Source organism: Muscardinus avellanarius, assembly GCF_963383645.1.
Source record: "Muscardinus avellanarius genome assembly, chromosome: 8".
In the NCBI taxonomy this organism is placed as follows: domain Eukaryota; kingdom Metazoa; phylum Chordata; class Mammalia; order Rodentia; family Gliridae; genus Muscardinus; species Muscardinus avellanarius.
Genome location: NC_137794.1, coordinates 11650954 through 11668920, shown reverse-complemented (window position 1 = coordinate 11668920; position 17967 = coordinate 11650954). Strand labels below are relative to the sequence as shown.

At 35.7% G+C, this 17967-nt stretch overlaps 1 protein-coding gene across 2 annotated transcripts in view; it reads right to left on the bottom strand.

Annotated features, from left to right (window-relative positions):
• The window catches only part of COL21A1 (collagen type XXI alpha 1 chain), a gene marked incomplete at both ends in the record, with an annotated part of 106342 nt that extends 92102 nt beyond the window's left edge, over positions 1–14240 (bottom strand). For both annotated transcript variants that reach the window (XM_080699801.1, XM_080699802.1), the window contains 2 exons: positions 10574–11125; positions 14153–14240. In XM_080699801.1, coding sequence (XP_080555927.1) covers positions 10574–11125; positions 14153–14240 — 640 coding nt within the window. The remainder of the gene's footprint in view (positions 1–10573; positions 11126–14152) is intronic.
• Between the last annotated feature and the right edge of the window lie 3727 nt (positions 14241–17967).

Genomic DNA, 17967 nt, shown 5'->3' with positions numbered 1-17967 from the left:
CACAATGATCCTTCAGACTCTCCAGTCATCTGATTGATGAGTCTTACCCTGACTGTTTTTAGCAAATGTTTGGATCCCAAAATAAAGCTAAAACATACACTCAGAAAGAGGGAAATATGACACAAAGAACTATGGAGTCTAGCCCTAAAGACATAGAAGTATATAAATATATGAGTTACCTAGAAAAGAACTCAATATGTCCATTAGGAAGATTTTTTATTAGCTAAAGAATTCATTAACAAAATGAGAATATCAACAAAGAGATATAAAATATAAAGAAGAAACAAATACATATTGAGATTGAGATATATAATAACTGAACTAAAAACTTTACTAGAGAGACTCACTACAAAACTTGATCAGGCAGGAGAAAAAAGAACACACTGAAGTACAGGCCATTTGAAAATATCCAAAGATATAAATATAAGAATGATAAAAAGTAAAGAAATTCTAATGGGTTTATGAAATAGCATCAAACATACAAATACAGTATTAGAGTTGGAAAGGAAATGGAGGGGAAAGTAAGGAAGTTTACTTGAAGCAATAATTACAAAAAAATTCAAATCTGAGTAACAAAAACAATATCCAGAAGAACTCTAGCTAAAGGAACCCAAATAGGTATATCCTAAGATACATTATAATGAAATTATCAAATTCAAGACAGAGAAAATTTAGAAAGCAGAAGAAGAGTGATTTGTTCCATAAAGAAGAGCTTCCATAAGACTACCATCAAATTCCTCAGCTGACACAGTGGTCAAAGAGAGTGGAACAATGTATTCAAAGTGTTAAAAGATCAAAACCTGCCACTCTAGAATACTATACCTAGCAAAACTGTCCTTCAAAAAATAAAGGAAAAGTATAAAAAGGCTTTCTCATGAGGGAGTATATCTTTACCACAAATGCAGTACAAGAAACATTAAGGCAGTCTTCCCTCTTACAATAAAAAAGATTTACACCAGGCGTCCTGGTGCACACTTGTAATCCCCACACTTGGGAGGTGGAGACAGGAGGATCCCGCAGGTTCGAAGCCAGCCGCGCTGGCTTAAGAGACCCTGTTTCCAAATAAAAAAATATAAAATAGGTCTGGGAGTGTAGCCCAGAGGTAGAAGGGCTCCATCCCCAGTACCACTAAAAAATAAAAAAAATTAAAATTTAAAAATAAAAAGATAAAAAAACATAAAAATATATAAAATTTGCTGCTAAAGATAAATAAATGAATGAATATAGAACACTATAACACTAAAATGGTGATAACATAAATCACTTTTAATTCTAAAACTTAGTAATTCCAACCACAGTTAGTTAGAGGTCTCTGAAGATACATAAGGAAAGTATCATTTAGGGCATGAAAGGGCAATAGAAAACTACATATTTGCTCCTCCAAGAAAGAAAGTATAGAAATCAGCATAAAAATAATAACTATAAAAATATGTTAATAGGTATATGCAAAATGAAGATAGTATTTGTGATATCAGTAACAAATTGTGTGTGAGGGATAAAAGTACAGAATATTTGACCGGGTGTGGGAGCACATACCTGTAAAGCCAGTATTTGAAAGTTCTAGGTTCAAGGCCAATTTCAACAATTTAGTGAGAGTGTTTCAAAATAAAAAATAAATAAATAAAAAATAAAATAGGACTGGGATGTAGCTCAAAGGTAGAGTGCTCCTGAGTTCATTTCAAAATACCCTTACAAAAAAAAGTAGATTTTCGCCGGGCGTGGTGGCTCACGCTTGTAATCCCCACGCTTGGGAGGCAGAGACAGGAGGATCGCGCAGGTTCGAAGCCAGCCGCGCGCTGGCTTAGGAGACCCTGTTTCCAAATGAAAATGTAAAAATGGGTCTGGGAGTGTAGCCCGGAGGTAGAAGGGCTTCCAGGAACCCCAGTACCACCAAAAAAAAAAAAAAGTAGATTTTCTTATATATAATTAAAGTTAGGCTGTTACAGAATTAAAATAAAGTTATAATGATATAATATTTTATATAATACCCACTGTAACCAAAAAGAAACCACTTATTAAATACATACAAAACAGAATAAGAAAGAAATCAAAGCATATCACTATAAAATATAAAAAAACACAAAGTCAGCAAGACAGAAAAAGAACAACAGAAAAAAAGCCAGAAGAGCTATAGCCACCAGGAAAACAAAAACTAATTACCAAAGTGACAATAGTTATTCTTCCCTGTCAGTAATTATTTTAAATGGAAAGAGATTAAACACCCCAAAGAAAATATAGACAGTGTGTCAGTCAGCATGCTACAATACAAAACAACCTGACCCCTCAGTTTAGAGGAAAGAAGATCTATTTCCATGATTTCCTTGGAGATTTTGGGTTCAATGGATGTGAGGTTGGGGATTTTGGGTTTTTTTTTCTTTTATTTTTTTTTATTTTATTCATTTATTTGTGTGTGTGTGTGTGTGTGTGTGTGTGTGTGTGTGTGTGTGTGTAACTGAGGGTGGAACTCAGGGGCTTTTCTACCTCCGGGCTATACTCCCAGACCTATTTTATACTTTATTTGGAAACAGGGTCTCACTAAATTGCTGAGAGCCTAAGTAGCTGAGGCTGGCTTCGAACCTGTGCAATCCTCCTGTCTCAGCCTCCCAAGTGCAGGGATTACAAGCCTGAGCCACCACACCTGGCCTGAGGTTGGGGATTTTGAATCTCAGAGCATATTGGCAGGAAGCAGAGGGAAGGAGAGCACAAGACTTTGTTCTCACAGCAAGAGAGAGCAAGCAAGCCAGGGGATTTAAAGACACAAGCACCATCCCCAAGGATACACTCCCAGGGACCCACCTTCTCCAGTCACACCCTCAGGCCCAGCTTGCCACCCAGACAAACCCAGCTACTGATGGGAACACAACCCGATGAGCAAACCTTATCAACCCTCAATACATGAGCTCGTCATGGGGCACTCTGTATGTGATCATAACAGAGAGCCTGAATGTATTTTTTTAAATAAATCGAACTCTATGTTATCTACAAGAGACTCACTTGAAATTTAAGGGCACACACACACACACACACACACACACACACACACACGCTGAAAGCAAGGAGATGAAAAAGGTATCCCACTAAAATGGTAACCAGAGAGAGCAGGAGTAGCTATACCCATAAAAAAGGAAAAAAGATATTAACTGTGAAACTATCGTAAGTAACAAAGAACATTATATAATTAATAAATGCTCAATTACCCAGAAAGATACAATAACTATAAACATATATCCACACCCAAATATAAGATCAAAGAATGACCAAATTGAAGGGAAAAATAGATAGCAACATAATCATGGTAGGAGGTTTTAGTATCCCACCTTGATGATTAGAACAGCCGAAAAATTATCCATAAGGAAAGAAAGTACTTGAACAATAGACCAAATGAATTTAACAAATCTTTACAAAAAATCCATCCATCAGCAGAACACATTTTTCTCAAGTGTACATAAAACATTCTCCAAAATGGATCGCATGGTAGATCACAAAACAAGTTTTAAATTTAATAAAAATGAATTCAAACCAGTACATTTTCCAACCACAATGGCATGAAATTATAAATTAATAACAGGAGGAAAATGTGAAAATTCAATATATGCAGAAGTTAAACAACACATTCTTCAACAGTCATTGGGCCAAAGGAGAAATTAGAAAGTATCTGTAGACAAATGAAAACAAGACATAGCCTATTAAAACTTATGGGATAAAGCAAAATAGTACCTTACCACAGGTTTATAGTGATAAATACCTACATTAAAAATATCTCCAATAAGCCTGGCGTGGTGGTGCACACTTGTAGTCCCAGTACTTGGGAGGCTGAGACAGGAGGATCCAGGATCTTGGCCAGCCTCAGCTACTTAGTGAGGCTCTTTGCAACTTAGTGAGACCCTATTTCAAAATAAAGAATAAAAAATAGGCAGGGGGTGTACCTCAGAGGTAGAATGCCCCCCAAAATCTCCAATAAGCAGTATAACTCAAAAATCTAGAAAAAGAAAAATGAACTAATCCCAAAATTAGCAGAAGGAAGGAAATAAGATTAGAGCAGAAATAAGTGAAACAGAGAAGAGAAAAACAGGGGGAAAAAAAATCAATGAAACTAAAAGATGTTTTACTAAATAAATCAAAGTTGGCAAATCCTTTACCTAGATTAACTAGGACAAAATTGAAAGAAGAGACAGAAATATTGATGCATCAGAAATAAAAGGGACTGGCCAGGCGTGGTGGCACACACTTGTAATCCCTGTGCTTGGGAGGCAGAGACAGGAGGATCGCACAGGTTCAAAGCCAGCCTCACTGGCTTAAGAGACCCTGTTTCCAAATAATAATATAAACAAAAAAAAAATGTCTGGGAGTGTAGCCCCAAGGTAAAAAGGCTTCCAGGAACCCCAGTACCAAGAATAAGAATAAGAATAAGAATAAGAATAAGAATAAGAATAAGAATAAGAATAAGAATAGGAGGAGGAGGAAGAGGAGGAGGAGGAGAAGAAATAAAAGGGACTATAAAAAAAAAACTGCTATAAGCAACTATATGCAGATGCACTGGACAACCTAGAAAAATTAATAAATTCCTAGAAACATACAACATGCCAAAACTGAATTCAGAAGGAATAATACTTGTAATGGCAGCTAGGCCTAATATAGAGATGGAACTGGTCATTAAAACCTCCCAACAAAGAAAAGCCCTGGACTAGACAGCTTCACTGATGAATTCTTTAAAATATTTAAAGAATTAAACCTAATCCTTTCAAAAAATGAAAAAGGAGGAGACATTTCAAAACTCTTCTTAGAAGGATAACATTAAATTGGAAAAAGACACCAAAAGAAACCTACTGCCAGTATCACTAAAATATAGATGTAAAAATCCTTGACAACATACTAACTGAATTCAACCCCACATCAACAGTCAGACAGGCAAGACCTGGTGGGTGCACCTGTAATCCCAGCTACTCGGGAGACACAAGTATCGAGGCAGATGCAGTAAAAGCATTGGACAAAATTCAACACCCTTTCATAATAAAGAACCACAACAAATTGGGTATATAAGGAATGTACCTTACAGTTCACAATAACCTCTTATATTTTTATAGATATTTATATTTTTATGGAAGACAGAAGTGCAAAATCCCCAGACAGAAAATAATGAGATGGAAATACTATCCTGATTTGGTCAGTACATATATACATGTACTGAAATATCACACTGTACCCCAGAAATAAGTATAGTTATTATATTCTAATCCAAAATTATAAAAATATGGGATGAAAATATTAACTTTCTTTACTTGGTCATTACACATTTTACACATGTATCAAATTATCTCAGTGTACCCCATAGTTGTACGAGTACATTAAAAAAGATAAAAACAATCCTAAAGATACCACACTTCCTAATAAAGGCTGTGAGAGTAAATGAAGCTGGCAAAAGTTCAAGATACAAATCCAACATAGAAAACATAACTGTGTTTCTATATACTACCAGCAAATAATTCAGAAGTTATTATGAAAACAATGTCACTAACAATAGCTTAAAAATAAAATTCTTAACAATAAACTTAACCAAGGAGGGCAGACTTGTAACCTGAAAACTATAAAACTTTACTGAAAGAAATTGAAGGCACAAATCAAGAGACAATATTGTTACAATATTTATACTACACACAACTCTCTACATATTCAAGGTAATCACTATTAAAATCCTAAAGATATTTTTACAGAAATAAAAAAGCTCTAAAATTTATGTGCAACCATAAAAGGCCATGTGGAGTGAAAATGTTTTAAGAAAGAATGGCAAAACTGTAGGCTTTACTCTTTCTGGTTTCAAATTATCTAGTAAAGCTGTAATTATCAAAGCAATGTAGAATTGGCATAAAGACAGATATAAAGACCAATGTGACAGAAGAGAGAGCTCAGAAAATACACACACCGCATCACCATCACCATCACCATTACCATCACCATCACCATCATCACCATCACCATCATCACCACCACCATCACCATCATCATCACCACCACCATCACCATCATCACCATCACCACCATCATCATCATCACTACTGTCAAGGGTGCCAAAAACCACACAAGGAGGAAAGAATAGTCTCTTCAACCATTGTATATCCATGTACAAAAGAATAAAATTGGGCCATTATCTTACACCATCCTACAAAATTAACACAAAACATAGTAAATATATAGCCTGAAACTATAAAACTCTTGGAGGAAAACAAAAGGGGGGGATCCTAGTTTCATCACACTGGTCTTCGTAATAATTTCTTATAGTGACACCAAAAGCACAAGTCCAAAACCAAAAGCAGACAAAATGGAATGACATCACATGAAAAAGCTGTGTGGTAACGAAGACAACAAAAAGGGTAGAAATAAAACCTACAGAATGGGGGGAAAAAACCAAAGCCAGGCTTGGGGGGTACACGCTTATAATAGCAGTACAAGGGAGGCTGAGACAAGAGGATTGCAGGTTCAAGGCCAGCCTCAGCAACTTGTGAGGCCCTCCACAACTTAGTGAGACCCTGTTTCAAAATAAAGAATAAGCTGAACATGGTGGTGCACTCTTGTAATCCCAGCTTTCGGGAGGCTGAGACACGAGGAGCACAGTTCAAGGACAGCCTCAGCTACTTAGTGAGGCCCTTTGCAACTCAGTGAGACCCTGTTTCAAAATAAAGAATAAAAATAGGGCAGGGTGTGTAGGTTGGAGGTTGGGTGCCCCTGGGTTTTATCCCCAGACCTGCAAATAAATAAATAAATAAATAAGAATAAAAAATAAGGCTGTGGGTGTAGCTCAGAGGTAGAATGTCCCTGGGTTCAATCCCCAATATTGCAAAAAAAATTTACTGTGTATTTTTAAAACTTCTATTAAAAATGGACAAATAACTTGAATGGCTAGTTCCCCAAAGAAGACATGCTTAAAAGGCCAACAGGAAAATAAAAAAGATGTTTAGCATCGCTAATCCTCAGAGAAATGAAATCAAAATCACAATGAGATATCGCTTCACACATGTTTGGATGGCCACCATCAGAAAAAATAAAATTAAATTAAAAACAGAAACAGAAAATAACAAGCTTTGACAAGGATATTGAGAGGTTCAAACTCTTGAACACTATGACTGGAAATGTGAAATGGTTCTGCTACTGTGGAAAATAGACTGAGGTTCCTTAAAAAAAAAAATGAAACTACCACATGATATAATAATCCTACTTCTGGAATGTATCTAAAAGAACTGGAAATAGGATTGTGAAGAAATATCTGTTCATGTTCACCATGGCATTATCCACAACAGTCATGAGGTAGAAACAACCTATATGTCTATAGAATGGATAAAAAATGAGTGGGTAAGAAAATGTGGTATACAAATAAAATGCATTATTATTCAGCCATATAAAGAAAGCCTACCATCTGAGATGACATGAATAAATCTTAAAGGTGTGATGCTAAGTAAAGTAAGCCAGTCACAGAGTAGTCAAATCATAAAAACAGAAAGAATGATGGTTGCTGGAGATGGATTGGGGAAAGAGGGAGTTGTTCAAAGGTATCAAGTTTTAGTTAAGAAAGATTAAAATTTTCTAAATGTGTACTTACAACTCTGTGTATATGGTCCACAATATTGTACACTTCAAATGAGTTAAAAGAGTAGGTCGTGTGTGTGTGTGTGTGTGTGTGTTTTAATGAAAATGTGGGGGAGCATGAAGAAGAGGTAGGCAAAGAAGTAATAGTGGCAGTAGTAACAATTATAAAACTTTAAGATAAATGAATAAATAAACACACCATTACCTATCACAAAAATAGTGGTCTTGACCAAAGAAAATACTGCCAAGAACTCCTCCAGAAAAAGAATAGGTCTAGAAAGATGAGACAAATCGAGAGCCAACAAAAAGGTAAATAATACTCTGTTCACTAGAAATCAACCACATTAGGGTATAAAAGTGAAAAGTTTGGGGAAATGCCAATCATATAGACTAAATATTTAAAGGGGGAACTTAATTATTTGTCAGAAAAATGTAAATTTTTCAAATGATTCAAAAACAAATTATATGACTTGAGGTTCTGTAAGATAACAATGTGTTAATTTAACATAGTAGCTGTAACCAAATATAGGATTAAAAAATAAGTGCAAGAAAACCATATATTCCAAAAGTATAATTTGAAAAACTATGTTGTGTGTGTGTGTGTGTGTGTGTGTGTGTGTGTGTGTTTACTGAGGATTAAACTCAAGAGTACTGTACCTCCAAGCTACACCCCCAACCCTGTTTTAAATTTTTGTTTGTTTTTTGAAAAAGGGTTTTGCTAAGTTGCTGAGGGCCTTATTAAGGCTATAACTGAACCTAAGCTCCTCCTGTCTCAGCCTCCTAAGTACTATAATTATAGATGTACACTACCATGCCCAACTAAAAAATAGATTTTAAAAAATGGCTACTATATAGCACATATGTAATGAATAGAAATATATGTTATTTCATTGTTTTATTGAGTGTGAATGAATTAATATTTGCCAGAATTTCAACTTTTTTTAGATTATGTATTTTAGCTGAAAGACTTTGTACCCCTTTTAAGCACAATTACTCTTTTCTGTGTTCTTAAAATAATTTTAAGAAAAATGCATTTACCAAGATAAATATCTATAGAAAAAAATTTCTGAAGCAAATACCGAATAGATATATTTTATCAGTTAAATTATCATTATAAAATAAAAACAAGTGAAATTTCTCCAAGAAAACTTTGTTAATAATGAAATACACCTGACTCCAAAATAAAATCCTACCTAAATGACAAGCTACAAAAAACATCCCAGTCCATTTAGCTAGTTAGTGGTGACAAAAGTTTGCCTAGTATAACTGTGAGCAACTCATTAGAAACCGTGAAAACCACAGGTACATGTTACAGTATTCCTCTTTAAAGTTTGATTAAGGACACTTTATTTTCTATACTTTCTTTTGTATTGTATTGTAAGGAAAAAAATTTTAAGTGTTTCCTACTATTTTCACTAAACAAATATGAAGAACATGGAATTAACAATGGCATAAATTTTTTCCTAACCCACAGAGATAGGAACTATTTTCACCAAATGTGAACCAACTTACTTACTTTCGGAGTCTTTGTAAGTAATCTGGAAAATAAAATGCTTTTAATTTTTTATATTGTTTTGTTTTGTTTAGGGGTTTTTGTTGGTTGGTTGGTACTAGAATTGGACTCAGGGCATTCCACCTCTGAGCTACAACCCCAGATTTATTATTATTATTATTATTATTATTATTATTATTATTATTATTTTAAAACAGGGTCTCACTAAGTTGCTGAGGCTGGCCTTGAACCTGTGACTTTCCTGTCTTATCTTCCCAAGTACTAGGATTACAGACATGTGCCACCATACCCAGCTTAGTGTTGCTTCTTCATTATATGATATAGTAAATGTAATAACCAAAATAAGGGACATGAGCAAGTTATTCTTCCCAAATAATCAAAAAATGAGGATGTATATGCCCTAACACCAAAAATTAGAACTTTCTCATACCATATAGTTCTTGTAAACATGAAGTTAGATCCACAGAATGATATAAATGTAATACTCTCTTAAGTACTTTATTTTAAAATGTCCTTTTGAAGAGGCAAGTAAGTCTTTCATAATGCAATGTTTAACATTTTTACTGGATCTTTTAAAATGTCAGCTATTTGACCCTTTTTTTTTTTTACTCTAAAGGAATGATTTCTATTCAGAATTTTGTACAAGAATTTTACAATTATAATATTTACAATTCTATTACCTCACCAAACTTAGAAATAGGTTAAATCTATAAAACTAGACAATTATTAAGTAAGTTACAGAAGGAGATCTTTGGCTGTCCTGCTTAAAAGTAAGAACATTATCCAGGCGTGGTGACTCACACTTGTAATCTCCGTGCTTGGGAGGCTGAAACAGGAGGATCGCACAGGTTCGAAGCCAGCCTCAGCTACTTAGTGAGGCTCTCAGCAACTTAGTGAGACCCTGTTTCCAAATAAAGTATAAAATAGGTCTGGGAGTATAGCCCAGAGGTAGAAAAGACCCTGGGTTCCATCCCTATAGTACCACCAAAAAATGAAATTAAATTTAAAAAAAGTAAGAACATAATGGAGACAATAAAGCATATAATAACATAAAAATGGAGTATGAAATTATACAAAGTAACTTGTTTTATCAGATAAATTCTAAGGCACTAAGGAAAAGGACTTAAATAAAAAATAGAGAAAAACTCTTTATCAGGAGTTACATGATTACTGGTGGTTGGTATATTTTTATTTTTATGTGTCTTTAGTTTCTATTCTCACCATAATAAAAAGAAGCTGTAACTGAAAGGAGAAAAAAATAAATGCAACAAAAGATTGTATTCCCGATTGTATTTCTATTCGAAAGTAATTGTTTCTTTAAAAAATAGTATTTATCCAGAATAACTATAACACAAAAATTTTCACTCACCTCAGTTCTAACACTATAAAAAAGTGACATCTCCACCAGTATTAATGAACAGATCATACCAAAATGTAAGAAACTGTAATTGTTAAGGCTTCCCAAATTATAAGAGGGCTTACCTTCACAAAGTTTTTGCTTCATTATTTCCCTTATTTTGGATATGGCAATATAGTCTTCCACATAAAACACATAAGTTGAGGAAGGCTTGTTGGCGATGGCTCTAAGTTCTGCATCTTCCGTCTCCGACCCAACGCCAATGGCAAATAAGGTTATTTTACTGTCCCTCGCTGCTTCTGCGGCATCCTTGACTTCATCTTGGGATTTCCCATCGGTGAGCACCACTGCTATCTTAGTTAAAAATCGTGAGGATTTGGCAAAAAGGTAGTCCAGGGCAAACTGGATGGCTTTTCCAGTCCTCGTGTTTCCTCCTAAGTAGTGTATGGATTCCATCGCTGCTATCAAATTCTCTCCTGAATCATAGCTTCCCAGAGGAATTTCCAGCACAGGGTAGTCACTATACTGGACCACTCCAACTTGAATAAACTTGGGTCCTATGTTAAAGTTTTTGGTGATATTGACCAGCCACTTTTTCACAATTTCGAAGTTTTCTGGGCCGACACTGTAGGAGCCATCTAAGATAAAAACTAAATCTGTCGGAGCTGTGCGGCAACCTAGGTGGAAAAGAAGGCCATCAGAGCGTGTTTATTGTGTGAAAAACAAAAACTGGGCAGTTTTACATGCATGGACTCTCAGCTATACACTAACTTCTCATTTTAAGAGATCAATGGAATATGTTAAGCTTAATGCTAAGCTGAGAAATCTATAAAAATACAAAACAATGAACAACAAGAATGAAATTAAAGCAGGTTTTCTGCCAATAAAAGTTTATACCAATATAGTTGATAAAAGTTAAAGAGCACAAGATCACCAAAGCAGCCAATTTTTTTGCTACATCCAGAATCTGTTTCCAAAGGACTGACCTCTCATCTTCATCCAATAATGTAGCCAAACATCTGCTTGTGTTAAATGATTATATATTCAAGTGGATAAAGCTATTTCTTTCTCTGTAGAGATTTTTTTTTTAAATAACTAGGGAAAACATGTGTTCAGGACATCTTAGGATTCAATTAGGAAAAAAGAAAGACTATCTTTGGTGCAAATTACACCTGGACAAGTTATAAATAACTGTAAAGAGAAAAAGAAAAAATTTGTACCTCTTCCCAGGGTAGGCACAGAAAGCCTCTAACCCTATTTTATTTGTTGAGTGTGTGTGTATTGGAAGCCTACTCCATGCCCTGACAACATTCTAGGAACACAGTTCAAAAAACACATAAGATTTATCAAAAAGCTCACAGTCTTGTAAAACAGAAAACTGGCTGGTAAAAGAAACTACAAAGAATTGTGTGGGATAGCAACCAAATTGTGGTAGATCAGGAAAGGTTTTGTAAGAAAGTGGCAGGCAATCTGAGAGTTTTAACCAGATGATAAAGAAGATACTTCTTTTTATTGTAATGTCATTGGTATATTATAGTGACATATAATGGTGAAATTTGTTACATATTTGTACACACATTTAACATAATTTGGCCAATTTGCCTTCTCAGTATAGGCAAGCAAGCACAAAGGTCCAGAGACAAGAGACAAATACTAACTAAAAGACAAATTAGTTTGTTTGAGTAAACTTGAAATATAAGAATGACCAACTGTGTGCATAGGCCGGAACAGTCTTATTTGACTTCTGCTATTTAAGTCCTACACTCAGTGCAGCCCAAAAATCATTTTGTGGTCCATATGATAAATGATTTTATATTCATTTTTTGTAAGCATCTACATTTAGCCTAAGAAAAGTCACATGTCCCTGGAGATGTTGAATTGAAAACGATTAAGCTGGGAAGTCAAAGTATTATGATAGCAAATATTGTCTTTTGATTTTACTCATATAAATAGCCTCCTTAAAGTGAAAGATCATATTCCCAATTTCACGTTAAAATAAGGTTGATTCGTTTCCTTAAATATCAGCAAATAAAGTATCACAATTGCACTAAGGTACTAAGTACAAATAGGTACTAAGGAAAACCTTGGGTAGTGATGATTAGCATTAGTACTTTTGCCTCTCCTCAGCAGTAAAGGAAGCTCCCTTGCCCTCTTTCATTCCCTTGTCGTCTTCTCCTTTCTTCTTTCCCTCCTTTATCTGTATCTACCTACATGTCTGGGATGTTGACAAGGTTCACATGAAGAGACTCCAGTTTTACAGTTATCTTAACTCACTCATCAAGCAAAATAGAAACACTCCTGTTTGGCGAATATATAAAACAGCCAAGAAGTTTAAAAAAAATTGACAAGGCATGGATTTGTCACAAAAAAATGTCATTGTGATGATGACATCATTCCAAGGTGCTATTCTGCAGGGGGTGGTGCCCTCAGAAGGGCAGGAGGAACACAACACCAACCTCTGCCATGTGGCCACTACCAAAGTTCAGGGCAGGGGCAGCAGGAATGGAATTCTGCCTAGAGGCAAACTTGCAAAGCAAAGAGAATGCCATTCTTCTGTTGGTTTTGGAAGCTTGACTGGCATGAAAAGGTTATATTTTTTAGGGTTTTTTTTTTTTTTTGAGGAAGAAAGAAACAAAAGAATAAGAAAGTTATGTTTGCAGAGCCTGTCAATGCTGCCTTTCCTAAATACCAAGACTCATTGTCTGAACCTGCTAGTGTTTGTGCCATCTGATTCAGTGGTTGCAGGTCTTAAGGGGTTGTTCTTGGCCTCTTTCACCTCTGTCCTGTCACAGCGCCACACAGCATGTATTTCATAACTGTAAGGTTAGCCAAGAGTATGAGTACAAAAACAAATATTGCCATTTATAAAACCCAGACAAAATACAAGAGACCTCCTCCTTAGAGAGACTAATGATGTCACAGGAATGGAACGGGACTGAAAGTCAGGAGTGTAGTTCAAATACTAGTTACCACTCTAACGAGCTGGATGACAGGAAGCCCCTTATATTTTGTAGGTTTCTCTTCACACTCGAAAAGTTAAGGCTATCTATCATATAGAGTACTTGGGTGGATTAAACATTAAATAATGCTTTAATAGATTTAAAGCCAAATTAAATTTTCAAGCTATATAATTTAACTATTATGAAGACCTTAGTTAATTTTTAGTAGGGTTTTTATGCTTATGAGTTTTTAAGTATGAATATAGGTAAATTTTTAAAAGGAAGTACGTTATCTGTATACAATGTCCTGGGTAGAAGAATCACAATTAATGCTGCTTTCCATCTCTCATGCAAGTGTTCTCTTAGGCAATTAGAAAAAAATGGTTGTCATTTTACTGAAAAGTCACTGTGCTAACCCATTTTATGCACTATTATCTCATTTGATCATGATAACCATCCCGAGTCAGGTACTTTATCTCCCAATATACATAGCTTAGAAGAACATGAATATGAACTCAATAGCAAACTGTATATTCCAAATCTAGTGAATTAATAATATAAATGATTACCAGGTAGTTATCTTAAAAATGACCTCAGAGGGAAGCTTCTTTTCTCAGATAATGCATAGCACAGTAATTCAGTTATTTTAGGGAATTATAACAAGGACAATAAGAATGGAATCTTTAACACCATGGCTTGAACTCCCAACATCTGATTTCCAAAACCACTTGGATGACAAAAAGAGATAATGCTGACAGTTCTTACTTGATCTTATCTCCCCATCTTCAGCTAATGCAGAATTCAGAAGAAGCAGAAGCAGAACTATCCAGTGAAATGTACCATGGTGAGCCATGTTTGCTTTCAGTCTAATATTTTGGTTTTAGGATTCCTGAAAAGAAAAAAATGGGAAAGGTTAAACATATTAGATAACTAAAGACAAATATTCAGCCATTTTACATTTACATTTAAATTAATTTTACAACTATCTTTAGAATTTACCTGTGTCTAAAATAGCAATTTTTAAATATTTTAGTGCAAGAGGACAATGAGTTGGAGCTAAGAAAGACCATGATCAATCTTTTTATTCATAATTGTCTTGAAAAGGTAGTCACCCTTACTAAAACTCTGAAGTCTGTTCAAAACATTTACCAAAGTTTCTCCCTTACATAAAATGTATGGAACCTTTTCATATGCTTTTTAATATCTGACTTTGGCAAAGAGTCTCCCTTTGAATGTGATTTTCAGACATGCTCAAGCTGGGTGTGGTGGTGTATGCTGGTAATTCCAGTACTTGGGAGGCTGTTGGAGGAAGACTGCAGGTTCAAGGCCAGTCTCAGCAACTTAGTGAGATACTTTCAAAAAAAAAAAAAAAAAGGCTGGGGTGTAGCTCAGAGGTAGAAAGTCTCTTGATTAAATTCCTAGCACTGAAAAAAAAAAGAAAAAAAACCCTCAAAGGGTATGTGGTGAAAATATTTGTATGGTAAAACTGAGTGGTAGAATCTAATTTAGAAAATAAGTTATAAATCCAAACACTAACAACTGTTTTACTTGACTCATAAACATTCATTATATGACTTTAATATACCTTCTAAACACTATTTAGAAGGAGTTTACTTCTGGCTAGAATATGGAAAGTTGGGAGATATCCTCACACAACAATGAGACTATACCAGAGAACCACAGTCTTTGGAACCCACACGAGGGGTTTAAAAAAAACCTAAATGAAGTGGAGACCAGAACTTGTTATGCCTTTATAGGAAAAAAAAAAAAAAAGAGATTCATAGCTGCTTTCATCTCTGGAAGAAATGGATTTTTCCTGAAGACGAGAAATTTGTCAAAGTATGACGAAAAAAAAAAAAAAAAAAACGCTCAAAACTGGTAGATTTTTCAGATTAGAATCCTGAGAAGCCCTAGTCACAGAAAGGATATATCCTCACCCAACATTTTTTCTCCATGAACCTAAAGGCATAAAGAGGAAGTACATTAAATAATTGGGACAGTATAGAAGAGCCTAAGCACCTTCCCTGTCATCTCCCTGTCCAGACAACCAGAGATTTCCCCAAATACAAAGCACTGGCTTGTGGACGGCTGCCTTGGGAATAAAACTGCTGAGGGACATCCCTACAAGACACTCCTATTCTTTACTACGGTGGGGAGAGAGTTCAAAAAGCAGAACGCCAAGGTAGGATTAGAGAGAAAAACACCTCTCCAGAAACCGCAAAAGCTGAAAACCATACTGGCAACCTGAAAGAAATCCCACATTTCCCCCAAGATATGAGAGGAAGCAAGAAAAATTGTTTCTCTGTAGAAAAATGTTTAGGATAAGCAAAGCCAGAGATTACCTAAATATCAGAAGTACTAGGATTTGTAAAATGGCTATGATAAATGTGATAGGGTTCAGCGAGTAAATTGAAGAACATATGGAAAGTTTCAGAAAAGAAATGACAACTATTTAAAATAGCCTAACAGGCTGGGCGTGGTGGCGCACGCTTGTAATCCCCGTGCTAGGGAGGCAGAGACAGGAGGATCGCGCAGGTTCGAAGCCAGCCCCACTGGCTTAAGAGACCCTGTTTCCAAAAATAAAATAGGTGTGGGAGTGTAGCCCGGAGGTAGAAGGGCTTCCAGAAACCCCAGTACCACCAAAAATAAAATAAAATAAAATAAAATAAAATAAAATAAAACAAAACAAAATAAAATAGCCCAACAGAAATGCTTGTGATGTAGAATATAGTCTAAAAGATTTCATGCAATGGGCTTACCAGCATACACCAGAGGAGAGGGTCAGTAAACTTGATGAAAAGTCAACAGATTATTCAAAACTGAACCCTAAGAAGAGGGGAAGAATGATGAAAGAATAGAGCATCTGAAATCTATGAAGTCATATCAAGTGGTCTTTATTTAGCATGCAGTAATTAGATTTTTCAGATGGAAAAGAGATAATGAAAAAATATTTTAAAACACATAGCCAAGAATTTTCCAAATTGATGAAAGCCTTTAACTTTCAGATTGAAAAAGTTCAACAAACCCCAAGCAAAATACAAAGTAAATCACTTCTAAGTATGTTATTTGGTTAGAGTTGAACAAGAGAGGGGAAGGAATGGGACAGAGGATCAGGCCAGCCCTCCTGAGAAGAGACAGAGATTCACCCCTGAGCTGCAATTGCTGTTTGACACAGGTTTTCATCGGGGAAACTGCAGAAAAGTGTCCAACATAGTGGAAACACAAGAGACGCACTAAAGTGTGCCGAGAAAATAGTCTCCTTTCCCAAATGCAGAGACACAAGGAGAAGGAGACCGCTTCCAGAATGAATAAATCTTGCCATGTGAACTTGTGGCTGTTTTCCACTTCTGAAAATGGAACATTCCCAAGATTTTCTGTGGAACATAACCCTCCATCTTGACGTTCCCTTAAACTGTACCCCAATTCCCTAAAAACACTTTTTTTATTCCCCCCCCTTTTTTTGGTAGTGGTACTGGGGTTCCTGGAAGCCCTTCTACCTCTGGGATAAACTCCCACGGGCTACACTCCCAGACCTATTTTTTAACTTTTTATTTGGAAACAGGGTCTCTTAAGCCAGCGTGGCTGGCTCCGAACCAGCGCGATCCTCCTGTCTCCACCTCCCAAGCGCAGGGATTACAAGTGTGCGCCACCACGCCTGGCCTATTCCCCTATTTTTCTTTTCCATTTGAAATCCTCTTGGGAAACAAGGACCTAGGAAGAGTGATCCCTGCATTATAATATTAATTTGGGGAGAGAATGACATCTGGTAACAAGTTCATCTAAATATATGAAGCAAAAAATGAAAACTTAAAAAAAAGACACATTCAAAACATAATATGAAGTTTATTTTATTTTATATGCAGTACTGAGGATTGACCCCAGAGGGATTCTACCTTTCAGCTACACCCCCAGACTTATTTTTTACTTCTGAAAACAGGGTCTCACTAAGTTGCAGACGACCTCACTAAATGTGAAGTTTAACACTAACTTTCAGTTTTAACACTATTTCATTAACCAATAAAACAGTAATGGTATAGAAGGTTTGAACAACGCTACCGACTATCATCACCTCATTGCCATCAATAGAGGATTCCATCTAATAGCAGAATGCACATTCTTTTTCAGTACATAGGACATAGTCACCAAGAGAGACCATACTCAGTGCAATTCTGCTCAGTTTGGTTATAAAGAAGAAAACATGTATGTAATTTGCAGGAAATGAATGGAAGTTGAAATTATCAGCCAGTCTCAGATGGTGAAGGTTGTATGTTTTCGTAGAAGCAAGAGAGGAATAGGAAACTGAGGCACTTTGATGTGGAGAGACCTGTAGAGTAGTGGAAAGGGATGGAAGAAAGGAGTTAAGCAGAGGAGGAGGGAGGAGTGAAGAAGAAAATAGTTCACATAATCCCATGGCTATATATGAAGGAATTACTATCAATTTTACTAACATGTTCAAAGAGAAAGGAGGAGGAGGAAACAGGGAAGGATTAGAATTACACCAAGAGCTGTGTGCGTATATGTTCTGATTGCATTGAACTTCTCTACAACATATAACTGCAATGCACTAATAATTAATTTAA